Genomic DNA, 17,163 nt, shown 5'->3' on the forward strand with positions numbered 1-17,163 from the left:
AACTAAAGAGCCTCTTGATGAAAGTGAAAGAGGAGAGTGAAAAAGTTGGCTTAAAGTTCAACATTCATAAAACAAAGATCATGGCATCTGGTCCCATCACTTCATGGCAAATAGATGGCGAAACAGTGGAAACAGTGTCAGACTCTATTTTTTTGGGCTCCAAGATCACTGCAGATGGTGACTGCAGCCATGAAATTAAAAGACGCTTACTCCTTGGAAGGAAAGTTATGACCAACCTAGACAGCATATTAAAAAGCAGAGACATTACTTTGCCAACAAGGGTCCGTCTAGTCAAGGCTATGGTTTTTCCTGTGGTCACGTATGTATGTGAAAGTTGGACTGTGAAGAAAGCTGACCACTGAAGAATTGATGTTTTTGAACTGTGGTGTTGGAGAAGACTCTTGAGAGTCCCTTGGACTGCAAGGAGATCCAACCAGTCCATTCTAAAGGAGATCAGTCCTGGGTGTTTGGCCACCTCATGTGAAGAGCTGACTCATTGGAAAAGACTCTGATGCTGGGGGTGATTGGGGGCAGGAGTAAAAGGGGATGACAGAGGATGAGATGGCTGGATGGCATCACTGACTCGATGGACGTGAGTCTGAGTGAACTCCAGGAGTTGGTGATGGACAGGGAGGCCTGGCGTGCTGCAATTCATGGGGTCGCAAAGAGTCAGACACAAATGAGCAACTGAACTGAACTGAACTGAAAGACACCACCAGAAAATTACTAGAGCTAATCAATGAATATAGTAAAGTTGCAGGATATAAAATTAACACAAAGAAATCCCTTGCATTCCTATACACTAACAATGAGAAAATAGAGAAATTAAGGAAACAATTCTATTCACCACTGCAATGAAAAGAATAAAATACTTAGGAATAAATCGGCTGCGACGACCAGCGCACTAAGCACAGGCGGCTGCGACGACCAGCGCACTAAGTGCAGCCTAGAGGAGCTACCACACGTCCGAGGTCAGGGGCAGCGGCAGAGTGCCAGGCTGCGATGGCGAGGGAACGGCCGAGAGGAGCTACCCCGCGTCTGAGGTCAGGGGGGTCGACGAGAGGAGTTACCCTGCATCCGAGGTCAGGGGCGGTGGCCAGGAGGAGCAACCCCACACCGAGGCCAGGGGCGGCGGCCTGGAGGCCCAACCCCGTGTCCAAGGATTGTGGCTGCGCAGGCGCAGGAGGGCCTAGAGGAGCTATCCCACATTGAAGGTCAGGAAGGGAGGCGGTGAGGAGATACCCCTCGTCCAAGGGAAGGAGCTGCGCTTTGCTGGAGTAGCCGTGAAGAGATACCCCACACCCAAGGTAAGAGAAACCCAAGTAAGATGGTAGGTGTTGCAAGAGGGCATCAGAGGGCAGACACATTGAAACCATACTCATAGAAAACTAGTCAATCTAATCACACTAGGACCACAGCCGTGTCTAACTCAATGAAACTAAGCCATGCCCGTGGGGCAACTCAAGATGGGAGGGTCATGGTGGAGAGATCTGACAGAATGTGGTCCATTGGAGAAGGGAATGGCAAACCACTTCAGTGTTCTTGCCTTGAGAGCCCCATGAACAGTACAAAAAGGCAAAATGATAGGATACTGAAAGAGGAACTCCCCAGGTCAGTAGGTGCCCAATATGCTACTGGAGATCAGTGGAGAAATAACTCCAGAAAGAATGAAGGGATGGAGCCAAAGCAAAAAGAATACCCAGCTGTGGATGTGACTGGTGATAGAAGCAAGGTCCAATGCTGTAAAGAGCAATATTGCATAGGAACCTGGAATGTCAGGTCCATGAATCAAGGCAAATTGGAAGTGGTCAAACAAGAGATGGCAAGAGTGAATGTCGACATTCTAGGAATCAGCGAACTGTAATGGACTGGAATGGGTGAATTTAACTCAGATGACCATTATATCTACCACTGCAGGCAGGAATCCCTCAGAAGAAATGGAGTGGCCATCATGGTCAACAAAAGAGTCTGAAATGCAGTACTTGGATGCAATCTCAAAAACGACAGAATGATCTCTGTTCGTTTCCAAGGCAAACCATTCAATATCACAGTAATCCAAGTCTATGCCCCAACCAGTAACGCTGAAGAAGCTGAAGTTGAACGGTTCTATGAAGACCTACAAGACCTTTTAGAACTAACACCAAAAAAAGATGTCCTTTTCATTATAGGGGACTGGAATGCAAAAGTAGGAAGTCAAGAAACTCCTGGAGTAACAGGCAAATTTGGCCTTGGAATACGGAATGAAGCAGGGCAAAGACTAATAGAGTTTTGCCAAGAAAATGCACTGATCATAAAAAATACCCTCTTCCAACAACACAAGAGAAGACTCTACACATGGACGTCACCAGATGGTCAACACCGAAATCAGATTGATTATATTCTTTGCAGCCAAAGATGGAGAAGCTTTATACAGTCAGCAAAAACAATACCAGGAGCTGACTGTGGCTCAGACCATGAACTCCTTATTGCCAAATTCAGACTTAAATTGAAGAAAGTAGGGAAAACCACTAGACCATACAGGTATGACCTAAATCAAATCCCTTATGATTATACAGTGGAAGTGAGAAATAGATTTAAGGGCCTAGATCTGATAGATAGAGTGCCTGATGAACTATGGACAGAGGTTCGTGACATTGTACAGGAAACAGGGATCAAGACCATCCCCGTGGAAAAGAAATGCAAAAAAGCAAAACGGCTGTCTGAGGAGGCCTTACAAATAGTTGTGAAAAGAAGAGAAGTGAAAAGCAAAGGAGCAAAAGAAAGATATAAGCATCTGAATGCAGAGTTCCAAAGAATAGCAAGAAGAGATAAGAAAGCCTTCAGCGATCAATGCAAAGAAATAGAGGAAAACAACAGAATGGGAAAGACTAGAGATCTATTCAAGAAAATTAGAGATACCAAGGGAACATTTCATGCAAAGATGGGCTCGATAAAGGACAGAAATGGTATGGACCTAACAGAAGCAGAAGATATTAAGAAGAGATGGCAAGAATACACAGAAGAACTGTACAAAAAAGATCTTCATGACCCAGATAATCACGATGGTGTGATCACTGACCTAGAGCCAGACATCCTGGAATGTGAAGTCAAGTGGGTCTTAGAAAGCACTACTACAAACAAAGCTAGTGGAGGTGATGGAATTCCAGTTGAGCTATTTCAAATCCTGAAAGACGATGCTGTGAAAGTGCTGTACTCAATATGCCAGCAAATTTGGAAAACTCAGCAGTGGCCACAGGACTGGAAAAGGTCAGTTTTCATTCCAATTCCAAAGAAAGGCAATGCCAAAGAATGCTCAGACTACCACACAATTGCACTCATCTCACACGCTAGTAAAGTAATGCTCAAAATTCTCCAAGCCAGGCTTCAGCAATATGTGAACCATGAACTTCCTGATGTTCAAGCTGGTTTTAGAAAAGGCAGAGGAACCAGAGATCATCCGCTGGATCATGGAAAAAGCAAGAGAGTTCCAGAAAAACATCTATTTCTGCTTGATTGACTATGCCAAAGCCTTTGACTGTGTGGATCACAATAAACTGTGGAAAATTCTGAAAGAGATGGGAATACCAGACCACCTGACCTGCCTCTTGAGAAATCTGTATGCAGGTCAGGAAGCAACAGTTAGAACTGGACATGGAACAACAGACTGGTTCCAAACAGGAAAAGGAGTACGTCAAGGCTGTATATTGTCACCCTGCTTATTTAACTTCTATGCAGAGTACATCATGAGAAACGCTGGGCTGGAAGAAACACAAGCTGGATTCAAGATTGCTGGGAGAAATCTCAATAACCTCAGATATGCAGATGACACCACCCTTATGGCAGAAAGTGAAGAGGAACTAAAAAGCCTCTTGATGAAAGTGAAAGAGGAGAGTGAAAAAGTTGGCTTAAAGCTCAACATTCAGAAAATGAAGATCACCCTCTCCCTCTCCCACAGAGTCCAAAAGACTGTTCTATACATCAGTGTCTCTTTTGCTGTCTCATATACAGGGTTATTGTATATGAGAGGGAGAGGGAGAGGGTGGGATGATTTCGGAGAATGGCATTGAAATATGTAAAAAAAAAAAAAAGAAAAGAAAATGAAGATCATGGCATCTGGTCCCATCACTTCATGGCAAATAGATGGGGAAACAGTGGAAACAGTGTCAGATTCTATTTTTGGGGCTCCAAAATCACTGCAGATGGTGATTGCAGCCATGAAATTAAAAGATGCTTACTCCTTGGAAGGAAAGTTATGACCAACCTAGATAGCATATTCAAAAGCAGAGACATTACTTTGCCAACAAAGGTTTGTCTAATCAAGGCTATGGTTTTTCCTGTGGTCATGTATGGACATGAGAGTTGGACTGTGAAGAAGGCCGAAGAATAGATGCTTTTGAACTGTGGTGTTGGAAAAGACTCTTGAGAGTCCCTTGGACTGCAAGGAGATCCAACCAGTCCATTCTGAAGGAGATCAGCCCTGGGATTTCTTTGGAAGGAATGATGCTAAAGCTGAAACTCCAGTACTTTGGCCACCTCATGCAAAGAGTTGACTCATTGGAAAAGACTCTGATGCTGGGAGGGATTGGGGGCAGGAGGAGAAGGGGACAACAGAGGATGAGATGGCTAGATGGCATCACTGACTGGATGGATGTGAGTTTGAGTGAACTCCAGGAATTGGTGATGGACAGGGAGGCCTGGCGTGCTGTGATTCATGGGGTTGCAAAGAGTAGGACACGACTGAGCAACTGAACTAAACTGAACTGAACTGAAAGAAACAAAAGACCTATTTATGTAGAAATCTATAAAACACTGATGAAAGAAATCAAAGATGACACAAATAGATGGAGAAATATACCATGTTCATGGATCAGAAGAATTGTTATAATGAAAATGAATATACTACCCAAAGCAATCTATAGATTCAATGCAATCCCTATCAAGCTACCAATGGTATTTTTCAGAGAACTAGAACAAGTAATTTCACAATTTGTATGGAAATACAAAAAACCTCAAATAGCCAAAGCAATCTTGAGAAAGAAGAATGGAACTGGAGGAATCAATCTGCCTGACTTCAGACTATACTACAAAGCTACACTCACTGAGACAGTATGGTACTGACACAAAGACAGAAATATAGATCAATGGAACAAAACAGAAAGCCCAGAGATAAATCCACGCACCTATGGACACCTTATATTTGACAAAGGAGGCAAGAATATACATTGGAGAAAAGACAATCTCTTTAAAAAGTGGTGCTGAGAAAACTGGTCAACCACTTGTAAAAGAATGAAACTAGAACACTTTCTAACACCATACACAAAAAGAAACTCAAAATGGATTAAAGATCTAAACATAAGACCAGAAACTATAAAACTCCTAGAGGAAAACATAGGCAAAACACTCTCTGACATAAATCACAGCAGGATCCTCTATGACCCACCTCCCAGAATATTGGAAATAAAAGCAAAAATAAACAAATGGGACCTAATTAAACTTAAAAGCTTTTGCACAAGGAAGGAAACTATAAGCAAGGTGAAAAGACAGCCTTCAGAATAGGAGAAAATAATAGGAAATGAAGCAACTGACAAAAAATTAATCTCAAAGATAAACAAGCAGCTCATGCAGCTCAATTCCAGAAAAATAAATGACCCAATCAAAAAATAGGCCAAAGAACTAAACAGACATTCCTCCAAAGAAGACATACAGATGGCTACCAAACACATGAAAAGAGAGAAAGGCAAATCAAAACCACAATGAGATACCATCTCATGCCGGTCAGAATGGCTGCTATCAAAAAGTCTACAAAGAATAAATGCTGGAGAGGGTGTGGAGAAAAGGGAACCCTCTTACACTGTTGGTGGGAATGCAAACTAGAACAGCCACTATGGAGAACAGTGTGGAGATTCCTTAAAAAACTAGAAATAGAACTGCCATATGGCCCAGCAATCCCACTACTGTGTATACACACTGAGGAAACCAGAATTGAAAGAGACACGTGTACCCCAGTGTTCATTGCAGCACTATTTACAATAGCTAGGACATGGAAGCAAGCAACCTAGATGTCCATTGGCAGACAAATGGATAAGAAAGCTGTGGTACATATACACAATGGAATGTTACTCAGCTATTAAAAATAATGCATTTGAATGAGGTGGATGAAACTGGAGCCTATTATACAGAGTGAAGTAAGTCAGAAAGAAAAACACCAATACAGTATATTAACACATATATATGGAATTTAGAAAGATGGTAACAATGACCCTATATGCAAGACAGCAAAAGAGACACAGATGTAAAGAACAGACTTTTGGACTCTGTGGGAGAAGGCAAGGGTGGGATGATTTAAGAGAATAGCATTGACACGTGTGTATTACCATATGTGAAACATATTGCCAGTCCAGGTTCGATGCATGAGACAGGGTGCTCAGGACCAGTACACTGGGACAACCCTGAGAGATGGGATGGGAGGGAGGTGGAAGGGGGGTTCAGGATGCAGGATGGGGGACACATGTACACCCATGGCTGATTCATGTCAATGTATGGCAAAACCACTACAATATTGTAAAGTAATGCCTCCAATTAAAATTAATTAATTAATTTAAAAAAAAAAAAGAATGACCATGCAATCTTTTTGTTTCCATTTAAAATAGGGCAGGGCTTCCTTGGTAGCCCAGTGGTTAAGAATTTGCCTTGCAATACAGGGGATACTGGTTTGATCCCTGGTCTGGGAGGATCCCACATGCTCTGAAGTGGCTGGGCCTGTGCGCCACAACTGCTGAGCCCGTGTACCCAGAGCCTGAGCTCTGTAACAGGGAGACCACCATGGTGGGAAGCCCTCACATTGCATCAAAGAGTGGCATCTGCTCGCTGCATCTGGAAATGGCCAGCACACAGCAATGAGGACCCACACCTACGACAACGAAAAAAATGAATAGATAAATAAATAAATCTTAAAAAAAAAATAGGGCAAATTATTACCGGAGGCGTAAATCTTCCCACATCTTCAGTAATCCACAGAGCATTACTATCTCATAGTACTTTTTCCAACATTCAACAGCTTCTGCCGCAGATGGATCTTCTTTAATATTGCTCTGATACTCAATGAGTTCAACTCTCTTGTTTTTATACTTCTCCAAAGTTTTTTTGAAACGTTGTGCAATAGGGCCAGGTATAGTTCCATCTTGTATATCACACCACCTGAAAAGTATCAGTACAGTGACAATGTTTATCTTACATAATATGATGAGTAAGTTTTTAACTATACTTACAAATTAATTCTTTCTTCAATCAAAGCAGTATAATTCTCACAACTTTCTTCATCATCCCAGTCTCTCCAAAGAAAGTCATAAAAAAACCTATGACAAATCAGATTGAGATGACAGTGATCAAAATCAGCCAGTACCATGTTTATAATTAAAAAGATATCCTGATGTCAGAAATCTTTATATGAATCTTAATTGTTTAAAAAAATCAGTCAGTTCAGTTCAGTCACTCAGTCATGTCTGACTCTTTGTGACCCCATGGTCTGCAGCACGCCAGGCTTCCCTGTCCATCACCAATATTTCAAAATAAACTTTCAGTGAACTAATATTAAAAGTAAAACTTCAAACATTAGATGATCTGCATTATATTTCAAGTTACTACAGATAATGTTTCTTGAAGTGGGATTATAAAATTCATGTTCCACATTTCATAGACTGTGGCTGATTTTGTTTACCAAATAAATAATATCTGAGATATAATCATATTTTATATTGGGGGGTATTAGGAAAACAAAGACATGCCCCCCAATATTCTGTATTATGCTTACATATAGCTTCTCTCAAATTGCATCAATGTGTAAGAAGCAATCATAATGGGGATGATGACATCTGGTACTTGTAATGCTTTTAAATGTGAAAAATGAAATCTAATATATTTAAGATGCTTAAATATGAGCAGAATATGGTGGTTTTGTTTTTTGGGTTATTTTTTTGCCACCCCTTGCGGCCTTCCAGATCTTAGTTTCCTGACCAGGAATTGAACCTGGGTCCCATCAGTGAAAGCCAAGGAATATACCAGAATTTAGTGTGACTTATCTCTAGAAGTTTTTAAAATTCAAATTTTGTAAAATGCAAGATCAAAACCCAGCAAACTTATTGCCCACATAAAATACTTCCACAAGAGAGAATATTTTAGATACAAATATGTACATTGAAAATAGAAAAATTGATTTCAGCAGTGAGTAAAAAGTTAAATAAAGTACCTATATGAACAAGACTTACATATTAAATCAACTTTTTAAATATGAGAACTTTCAGAAGTTAAAAGCTCTAATACCTTACAACTTCCAAGGCCAAAGCAATATCATGTAAATCAGAATCTTGTCCTTCAACAGGGTACACTTCCAAGAGAGACACACTATGCTCTAGTTCTTCCAAAATCTCATCAACCAAATCTCTTGGAATATTTGCAATGTTAGAAGAAAAGGGCTCAGCAACAGAAACAGTAACGTTGAAACAAGACGATGAGCTCTGGCTTGGTTTACAAGTTACCTAAGATAAATATGAAGTTTGTAGTTGTGAATGAAAGTCAGTCACAAAGATTCTTCCTCAAATATGAGCTACTTATAACATTTCTTCTTTTAAATTTTTATGACTTCTCTAACAGTCAACGTACATAATAACAATAGATCAATACAGAATAAAATATCAAAACAAATTTTCAAACTACTTCTTAAACAATTATTAGTATTTAAGGTTCATGAGAGGAACTGTCTCCTACATAATTTCTAAGTTTGAGTTGCCAGACTTTTGGATTTTATAAAACAGTAGTATTAAAAAAAATTTTGGACTAATTTTGCCATGAAAGTATGTCTTAAAATATTCTATAGTCTATATTGGACATGGAAGCCTGGCCTGCTGCAGTCCATGTGGTCACAGAGTCCAACACTACTAAGCAGCTGAACTGATTATCTGTATTACAGTATTAGTAAAAGAAAGGATTATAAAATACCAAAAAAAGTAGAATGGACATAATAAAAAAGTTAAGTCCTAAAAAGAAAAGTAAAAGGTAAAGTCCTTGCTGCTACTGCTACTGCCGCTAAGTCACCTCAGTCGTGTCTGACTCTGTGTGACCCCATAGATGGCAGCCCACCAGGCTGCCCCGTCCCTGGGATTCTCCAGGCAAGAACACTGGAGTGGGTTGCCATTTCCTTCTCCAGTGCATGAAAGTGAAAAGTGAAACAGAAGTCGCTCAGTCGTGTCCGACTCTTAGCGGCCCCATGGACTGTAGCCTACCAGGCTCCGCCGTCCATGCAATTTTCCAGGCAAGAGTACAGGTTGAATAAATTTAGCTTCATAAACAACACACGTGTGTTTTCTTGTCTTATTTCACCACAATATTGTGATAACCTCTAGCATGTCTGAAAATAAGTGCATGAAATTACTGAGTTGACAGAAGCTTTATTTATTTTTAAAGTCTGTATTGCCATTGTTACAATATTGTTTCTGTTTTATGTTTTGGTTTTTGGCGGGGAGTCATGGGGTCTTAGCTGTCTGACCAGGGATCAAACCAGCACACCCTGCATTGAAAGGAGAAATCTTAACCAATGCACAGTAGCTTTAAAAATTAATAAACTACACTAAGTATTAGCATAAAATATAGAATTACAGAAGTTGGTACAAATTTTCAGCTGTAAGATGAAAAAGGTTTAAGGATCTAACATATAACATAGTGACTACAGTTGATAATTTGTTATTCAGTCACCAACTCATGTTCAACTCTTTGTGACCCCATGGACTGCAGCACTCCAGGCCTCTCTGTCCCTCACCATCTCCCAGAGTTTGCTCAAACTCATGTCCTCTGAGTCTGTGATGCCATACAACCATCTCATCTTCTGTTGCCCCTTTCTCCTCCCCACTTCAATCTTTCCCAGCATCAGGGTCTTTTCAAATGAGTCAGCTCTTCGCATCAGGTGGCCAAAGGATTGGAGTTTCAGCTTCAACATCAGTCCTTCCAACAAACACCCAGGACTGATCTCCTTTAGGATGGACTGGTTGGATCTCCTTGCAGTCCAAGGCACTCTCAAGAGTCTTCTCCAACACCACAGTTCAAAAGCATCAATTCTTCAACGCTCAGCTTTTTTTATGGTCCAACTCTCACATTCATACATAGAAAAACCTTAACTTGACTATACAGACCTTTGTTGGTGAAGTGATGTCCCTGCTTTTTAATATGCTGTCTAGGTTTGTCATAGCTTTTCTTCCAAGGAGCAAGTGTTTTTTAATTTCATGACTGCAGTCACCGTTCACAGTGATTTTGAAGCCCAAGAAAATAAAATCTGCCACCTTTTCCATTTTTTCCCCCATCTATTTGCCAAGAAGTATATGTATATATACTTCCTTCCTTGGAGAAGGAAATGGCAACCCACTCCAGTGTTCTTGCCTGGAGAATCCCAGGGACGGGGGAGCCTGGTGGGCTTCCGTCTATGGGGTCGCACAGAGTCGGACACGACTGAAGCGACTTAGCAGTAGCAGCATATGTATATATGACTTCCCTGGTGGCTCAGACAGTAAATCATCTGCCTACAATGTGGGAGACCAAGGTTCAATCCCTGGGTTGGGAAGATCCCCTGGGGAAGGAAATGGCAACCCACTCCAGTACTCTTGCCTGGAAAATCCTATGGATGGAGGAGCTTGGTAGGCTACCGTCCACAGGGTCACAAAGAGTCGGACACGACTGAGCGACTTCACTTTCACTTTTTTATATATATGTATAAAATCATCATGTTATACACCCTATCTTATAATCTTGTCAATTATAACTCAATAAAACTGAAAAAAAAATAAACACTACCAATAATACATTTTGAACATTTTCAAATACATGTCCAATAAAAGTATTACTTTTTTTTTTTTACATATACAGCATTTTGGTGCTTAATTTTTTATTCAAAGGAATCAAGTTACGGTCAATTGACTGTTTGGTTTTCTTACCTAACCATGCTTTCTTTCCTTCTCTTTTTTAAACTTTCTATTTTGTATTGGGCATAGCCAATTAACAAACAATGCTGTGACAGTTTCAGGTGAACAGCAAAGTGACTCAACCATATATATACATGTACCCATAACTTATTTTCTATAAACACAGAATTGAATTGTTTTCTGATAGTATGTCATGTAATGAGTTTCAAACACAATTTTCAAACACAATTTTTTTCTTATCACCAAAACCACAGATTTGAAATATCTATCTGAAGGAGTACCATTTGTGATTGCAAGTATTAATTTCTACACAGGATAACTGACCTTTAAGGCAATCAGATTTATGATGTCAAATATGCTACAATATTTAACCTATAGACTATAAAAGCAAAATCTTAGATAAAAGCTTGGAAGTAGATGTATTATACTAAAAAGTCACTTTTCATAGGAAAAAATTACAAATTTTACCAATAATTTTCTGATCTAGTTTATTCTTTCTTAATATAACTAAACCTCATAATTCAGATAAATGAAGATTAAAGATAAATAATGGGAAAAAAGACCCAAATTAATTAAAGCCTAATTTACTAATTTTTAAGAAGTGCACTTTTGTTATTTTTACATTATTTGAGCAATTGAAAGTAGGCTAATATTACCTAATACTATGAGATTTGATTTAATGGTAACTGTTTACAGGAAAATGTGTGCAAATACCCCTCCTTACCCTCTTTTTACATTGTTAACTTGTTAAGAAACTTAAATAGATGTAAACTTTTGCCAACCTTTGTTTAAGTATCCAAACCTCAAATTTATAAAGTTAAATTTTGGTCCTAAAAAGAACTGATAATTTCACGCAAAGAAAAAGGATCAGGTAAAAATTATTTACCTCAACCAATATACCAACAAAAGGGATAGAAGATTCTTCATATTTCACAAAGAATAACTCAGGATTAGCTTTCCAGACTCCAAGCCATTTGTCTTTCAACTTTAATTTTTCTGATAGATATTTACTCATAGCATCATCAGCATCTTCTGCCTAGCAAAACAAAAATATGTACACATATATATATGAAATTAAGTATTTTTACTGATTTCTATTAAGTATGCAGCCCATACGCCCTTAAAATAATGAAAAAACTCAGAAATAATAGATTTTAACTGAATCTATATTTAATGAAAAATAGAAACATTAAAAAATTAGAATAAATTTAAAAGATATCTATTCACTCATAGAGTAATTCAGAGATGAGACATCTACTTATTATTTATTTTTTAAGTAATTTGTTTTATTGATCTACTGAGCAATTTCAGTTCAGCCACTCGGTTGTGTCTGACTCTTTGCAACCCCATGGACTGCAGCATACTAGGCCTCCCTATCCATCACCAACTCCCAGAGTTTGCTCAAACTCATGTCCATTGAGTTGGTGACGTCATCCAAACATCTCATCGTCTGTCATCCCCTTCTCCTCCCCACTTCAATCTTTCCCAGCATCAGGGTCTTTTCAAATAAGTCAGTTCTTTGCATCAGGTGGTCAAAGGATTGGAGTTTCAGGTTCAGCATCAGTCCTTCCAATGAATATTTAGGACTGATTTCCTATACAATTGACTGGTTGGATCTCCTTGTAGTCCAAGGGACTCTCAAGAGTCTTCTCCAACACCACAGTTCAAAAGCATCAGTTCTTCAGCGCTCAGTTTTCTTTATGGTCCAACTCTCACATCCATACATGACTACTGGAAAAACCATAGCTTTGACTAGTCAGACCTTTGTCAGCAAAATAATGTCTCTGCTTTTTAATATGCTGTCTAGGTTGGTCACAGTTTTTCTTCCAAGAAGCAAGTGTCTTTTAATTTTGTGGATGCAGTCACCATCTGCAGTGATTTTGGAGCCCAAGAAAACAAAATTTGTCACTGTTTGCCTTGCCTCTGCATCTATTTGCCATGAAGTGATGGGACTGGATGCTATGATCTTAGTTTTTTGAATGCTGAGTTTTAAGTCAGCTTTTTCGCTCTCCTCTTTCACTTTCATCAAGAGGCTCTTTAGTTCCTCTTCACTTTCTGCCATAAGGGTGGTGTCATTTGCATATCTGAGGTTACTGGTATTTCTCCCAGCAACCCTGATTCCAACTTGTGCTTCATCCAGCCCAGCATTTTGCATAATGAACTCTGCATATAAGTACATAACCAGGGTGACAATATACAGCCTTGATGTACTCCTTTCTGGATTTGGAACCAGTCTGTGGTTCCATGTCCAGTTCTGTCTGTTTCTTCTTGACCTGCATACAGATTTCTCAGGAGGCAGGTCAGATGGTCTGGCATTCACATCTCTAAGAATTTTCCAAAGTTTGTTGTGAGCCACACAGTCAAAGGCTTTGGCATAGTCAATAAAGCATAAGTAGATTCTTTCTGGAACTCTCTTGCTTTTTCTATGATCTAACAGATGTTGGCAATTTGATCTCTGGTTCCTCTGACTTTTCTAAATCCAGCTTGAACATTTGGAAGTTCTTGGTTCATATACCATTGAAGCCTGGCTTGGAGAATTTTGAGCATTACTTTGCTAATGTGTGAGAATGACGGCAATTTTGAACATTTTTTGGTATTGCCTTTCTTTGAGATTGGAATGAAAACTGACCTTTTCCAGTCCTGTGGCCACTGCTGAGTTTTCCAAATTTGCTGGCATATTGAGTGCAGCACTTTAACAGGATCATCTTTTAGGATTTGAAATAACAACTGGATTCCATCACTTCCAATAGCTTTGTTTGTGGTAATGCTTAAGGCCCACTTGACTTCATATTGCAAGATGTCTGGCTCTAGGTGAGTGATCACACCATCATGGTTATCTGAGTCATTAACATCTTTTTTGTATAGTTCTTCTGTGTATTCTTGCCACCTCTTCTTAATATTTTCTGCTTCTGTTAGGTCCATACTATTTCTGTCCTTCATTGTGCCCATCTTTGCATGAAATGTTCCCTTAGTATCTCTAATTTTCTTGAAGAGATTTCTAGTCTTTCCCATTCTATTGTTTTCCTCTATTTCTTTGATCACATAGGGAGTCTTTCTTATCTCTCTTTGCTATTCTTTGGAACTCTGCATTCAAATGGGTATATTTTCCCTTTTCTCCTTTGCCTTTCACTTCTCTTTTTTTCTTAGCTATTTGTAAGGGTTTCTCAGACAACCATTTTGCTTTTTGCATTTCTTTTTATTGGAGATGGTCTCAGTCACCGCCTCCCATCTGATGTCACGAATCTCCATCCATAGTTCTTCAGGCATTCTATCATATCTAATCCTTTGAATCTATTTTTCACTTCCACTGTATAATCATAAAGGATTTGACTTAGGTCATACCTGAGTGGCCTAGCTGCTTTCCCTATTTTCTTGAAATTAAGTCTGAATTTTGCAATAAGGGGTTCATGATCTGAGCCACAGTCAGCTCCTGGTCTTGTTTTTACTGACTATATACAGCTTCTTCATCTTTGGCTGCAAAGAATATAATCAATATGATTTTGGTGTTGACCATCTGGTGATATCCATGTGTAGAGTCATCTCTTGTGTTGTTGGAAGAGGGTGTTTGCTATGACCAGTGCATTCTCTTGGCAAAACTCTGATAGCCTTTGCCCTGCTTCATTTTGTACTCCAAGGCCAAACTTGCCTGTTACTCCAGGTAGCTCTACTGTAATTATACATACAAAAACATGGTTATTATGTTTAAAAACCTAGTCATGAATTTTTTCTGAACTTTAAAGATTTAATGACCTATTTAGAATTTACTCAGCAAATAAAATTTTAAAATAGAAATCCATTCTATAAAACAAATGAGCATACTAAGAATTCAATAAATATTTTGCCCATTTGGTTTTCTGCATTTCAATTCAACTACCCCAGGATGATAATCTAAACTAGTATGAAACCCAGACATTAAACCCTGACTGATTAATGACACAGTAAAACAGGAAAAGGAGTCCGTCAAGGCTGTATACTGTCACCCTGCTTATTTAACTTCTATGCAGAGTACATCATGAGAAACGCTGGGCTGGAAGAAGCACAAGCTGTAATCAAGATTGCTGGGAGAAATATCAATAACCTCAGATATGCAGATGACACCACGCTTATGGCAGAAAGTGAAGAGGAACTAAAAAGCCTCTTGATGAAAGTGAAAGAGGAGAGTGAAAAAGGTGGCTTAAAGCTCAACATTCAGAAAACTAAGATCATGGCATCTGGTCCCATCACTTCATGGCAAATAGATGGGGAAACAGTGGAAACAGTGGCAGAATTTATTTTGGGGGCTCCAAAATCACTACAGATGGTGACTGCAGCCATGAAATTAAAAGACGCTTAATTCTGGGAAGAAAAGTTATGACCAGGGCACTGATAAGGCCTATCTTCCTTCAGCTCTCAAAAAAACTGGAAAACGCTATGTGATCTGTTTGAAGGAAAAATTGAATTGGAATTCAACAGAGGCCTGGGAACCTCTATCAAGGTGGAAGTCCTGTAAGCGTGGAGTAAATTTACTTTTGTGACATGCAGGTTCTTCGTGCACTCTGTGCCCACATCTGCACGGAAGGTGGCCCCGAGTCCCTCGGGGCCCGCTGTCTTCTTGTCCTCACCTTGTAGCCCTGCAGCACTTCGTCGCAGTACAACGCCACCTTCTCCTCCCGCCACATCCCCCTCATGGGGAACACGCACACCGGGGGCAGCGGCCGCGCCTCCTCGTCTTCCTCGGGCACTGAGAGCAGGGGCTCCTCTTCCTCCTCTTCTGGCCCCTGTCCCAGGCCCTCGGCCTGAGAGCCCGGCAGGAGCTGGAGCCGCCGCCGGGCCGCCTCCCGGCCCGCTGTCCCCTTCACCGGGCGAGGGGAGGCCACCACCGACCGCACCGGGGACGCGGCGCTCTTCAGGGCCGCAGCCATCACCAAGTCCCCGGTGAGCGCCGAGACAATCTTCTCGCCTCGCTGGCCGGGGCTGACGCCTCGGACCGCGTCCTCAGGCAGCCGGGACCCCGACGCCATCCCCTCAGCACCCTGCGGGCCAGCGGCAGCCGTTAGTCACTTTTCCGGCCCGGGCCGCGCGGGTCGATGGGCGAGCCGTACCTGCAGGTCCCGCGACGAGCGCGGCGGCTCGAGGGGATGCCGCCCGGAGTGGGTTGGGGGATGAGGTGTTGGCCGCGGGTCCGAATCTGGGGGTTGGGGGCGGGTAGGAATGCTGTGGGGAGCGACGGGGGCGGGACGGGATGGAAGGAAGGTTCTGGGCGAGCTGTTGGCGGGCGGGGCAGGGGCGCCACAAGATGGCGGCCTGCTTGGCGCCCGCTGGGTCTGGTGATGGTGGTGGTGGTTTAGTCACTCAGTCTTGTCCGACTTTTTGGGATCCCATAGACTGTAGCCCACTAGGCTCCTCTGTCCATGAGATTTTCCAGGCAAGAATACTGGAGTGAGGCGCCATTTCCTTCGCCAGGGGATCTTCCCCACCCAGGGACTGAACCTGGGTCTCTTGCATTGCAGGCAGAGTCCTTACCAACTGAGAAATCAGACGCTGAGTCTAACCTCACCTTGCCCTCTTTAGAACCGTCTCTTTAGAGACGGAATTCTCTCCCAAAGGAAGATTTTCGTAGGGACCTCATACGTTTTCAGGGTGATTGTGGGACACCCTCCACGTCTTCATAACCTAATATATGTAGGTGCTACCTAACCCTCCATGCACACGTGTCTGCTCAAATACAGCCTGAAAGAAAGTTTATTTTTATACTGAGTGGCAATGGTAGCTGGACCTTTCTGGTTATTACTAGAGGAAAATCTAGTGACAAATCCAGCAACCTAGGTTTCCCCCCAATTTTTCACAAGTTTCCCAAAATAAAATTTTCTTTACATTTTAAGGAAGACACTTTCTGCCAAGAAGGATAGGTTTGGTCTATTTTCATGTCCCTTTTTTGCTGCTCAAAATTCTCACGTGAAAGAATATGTTCTGTAACAGTTGAACTGCACACAAATTTCCAGCTGGGAGTAATGTGTGCAAATGACGAACGCTTTCACAATAAAAGTCTGCTCAAGATGATAGTTTTGGAGAACAGAGACCGTTCGTTTCTGTTATTTCTTCTATTGAAAGTACTGTTGAGCCAATTGGAATAACTTTTGTTTACAGTCTAGCTGTGAAATACTGCGCTGGGGCTGACAGCTCCCACGGAGAGAAACAGCATTGGGAAAACACCTGCCTGCCTTCCTGTTCATCTGGAAGG

General features: G+C 41.1%; 1 protein-coding gene across 1 annotated transcript in view; it reads right to left on the reverse strand.

The window, feature by feature from the left end:
* The window catches only part of SHCBP1L (SHC binding and spindle associated 1 like), a 41,392-nt gene extending 25,262 nt beyond the window's left edge, over positions 1-16,130 (reverse strand). The window contains exons 1-5 of the mRNA XM_061383416.1: positions 15,545-16,130; positions 11,830-11,979; positions 8,299-8,513; positions 7,248-7,334; positions 6,958-7,176 (exon numbers count right to left, since the gene is read on the reverse strand). Coding sequence (XP_061239400.1) covers positions 6,958-7,176; positions 7,248-7,334; positions 8,299-8,513; positions 11,830-11,979; positions 15,545-15,943 — 1,070 coding nt within the window. The 5' untranslated portion in view covers positions 15,944-16,130. The remainder of the gene's footprint in view (positions 1-6,957; positions 7,177-7,247; positions 7,335-8,298; positions 8,514-11,829; positions 11,980-15,544) is intronic.
* Positions 16,131-17,163: the final 1,033 nt, after the last annotated feature.

The sequence above is a fragment of the Bos javanicus genome, chromosome 16 (assembly GCF_032452875.1).
Source record: "Bos javanicus breed banteng chromosome 16, ARS-OSU_banteng_1.0, whole genome shotgun sequence".
In the NCBI taxonomy this organism is placed as follows: Eukaryota; Metazoa; Chordata; class Mammalia; order Artiodactyla; family Bovidae; genus Bos; species Bos javanicus.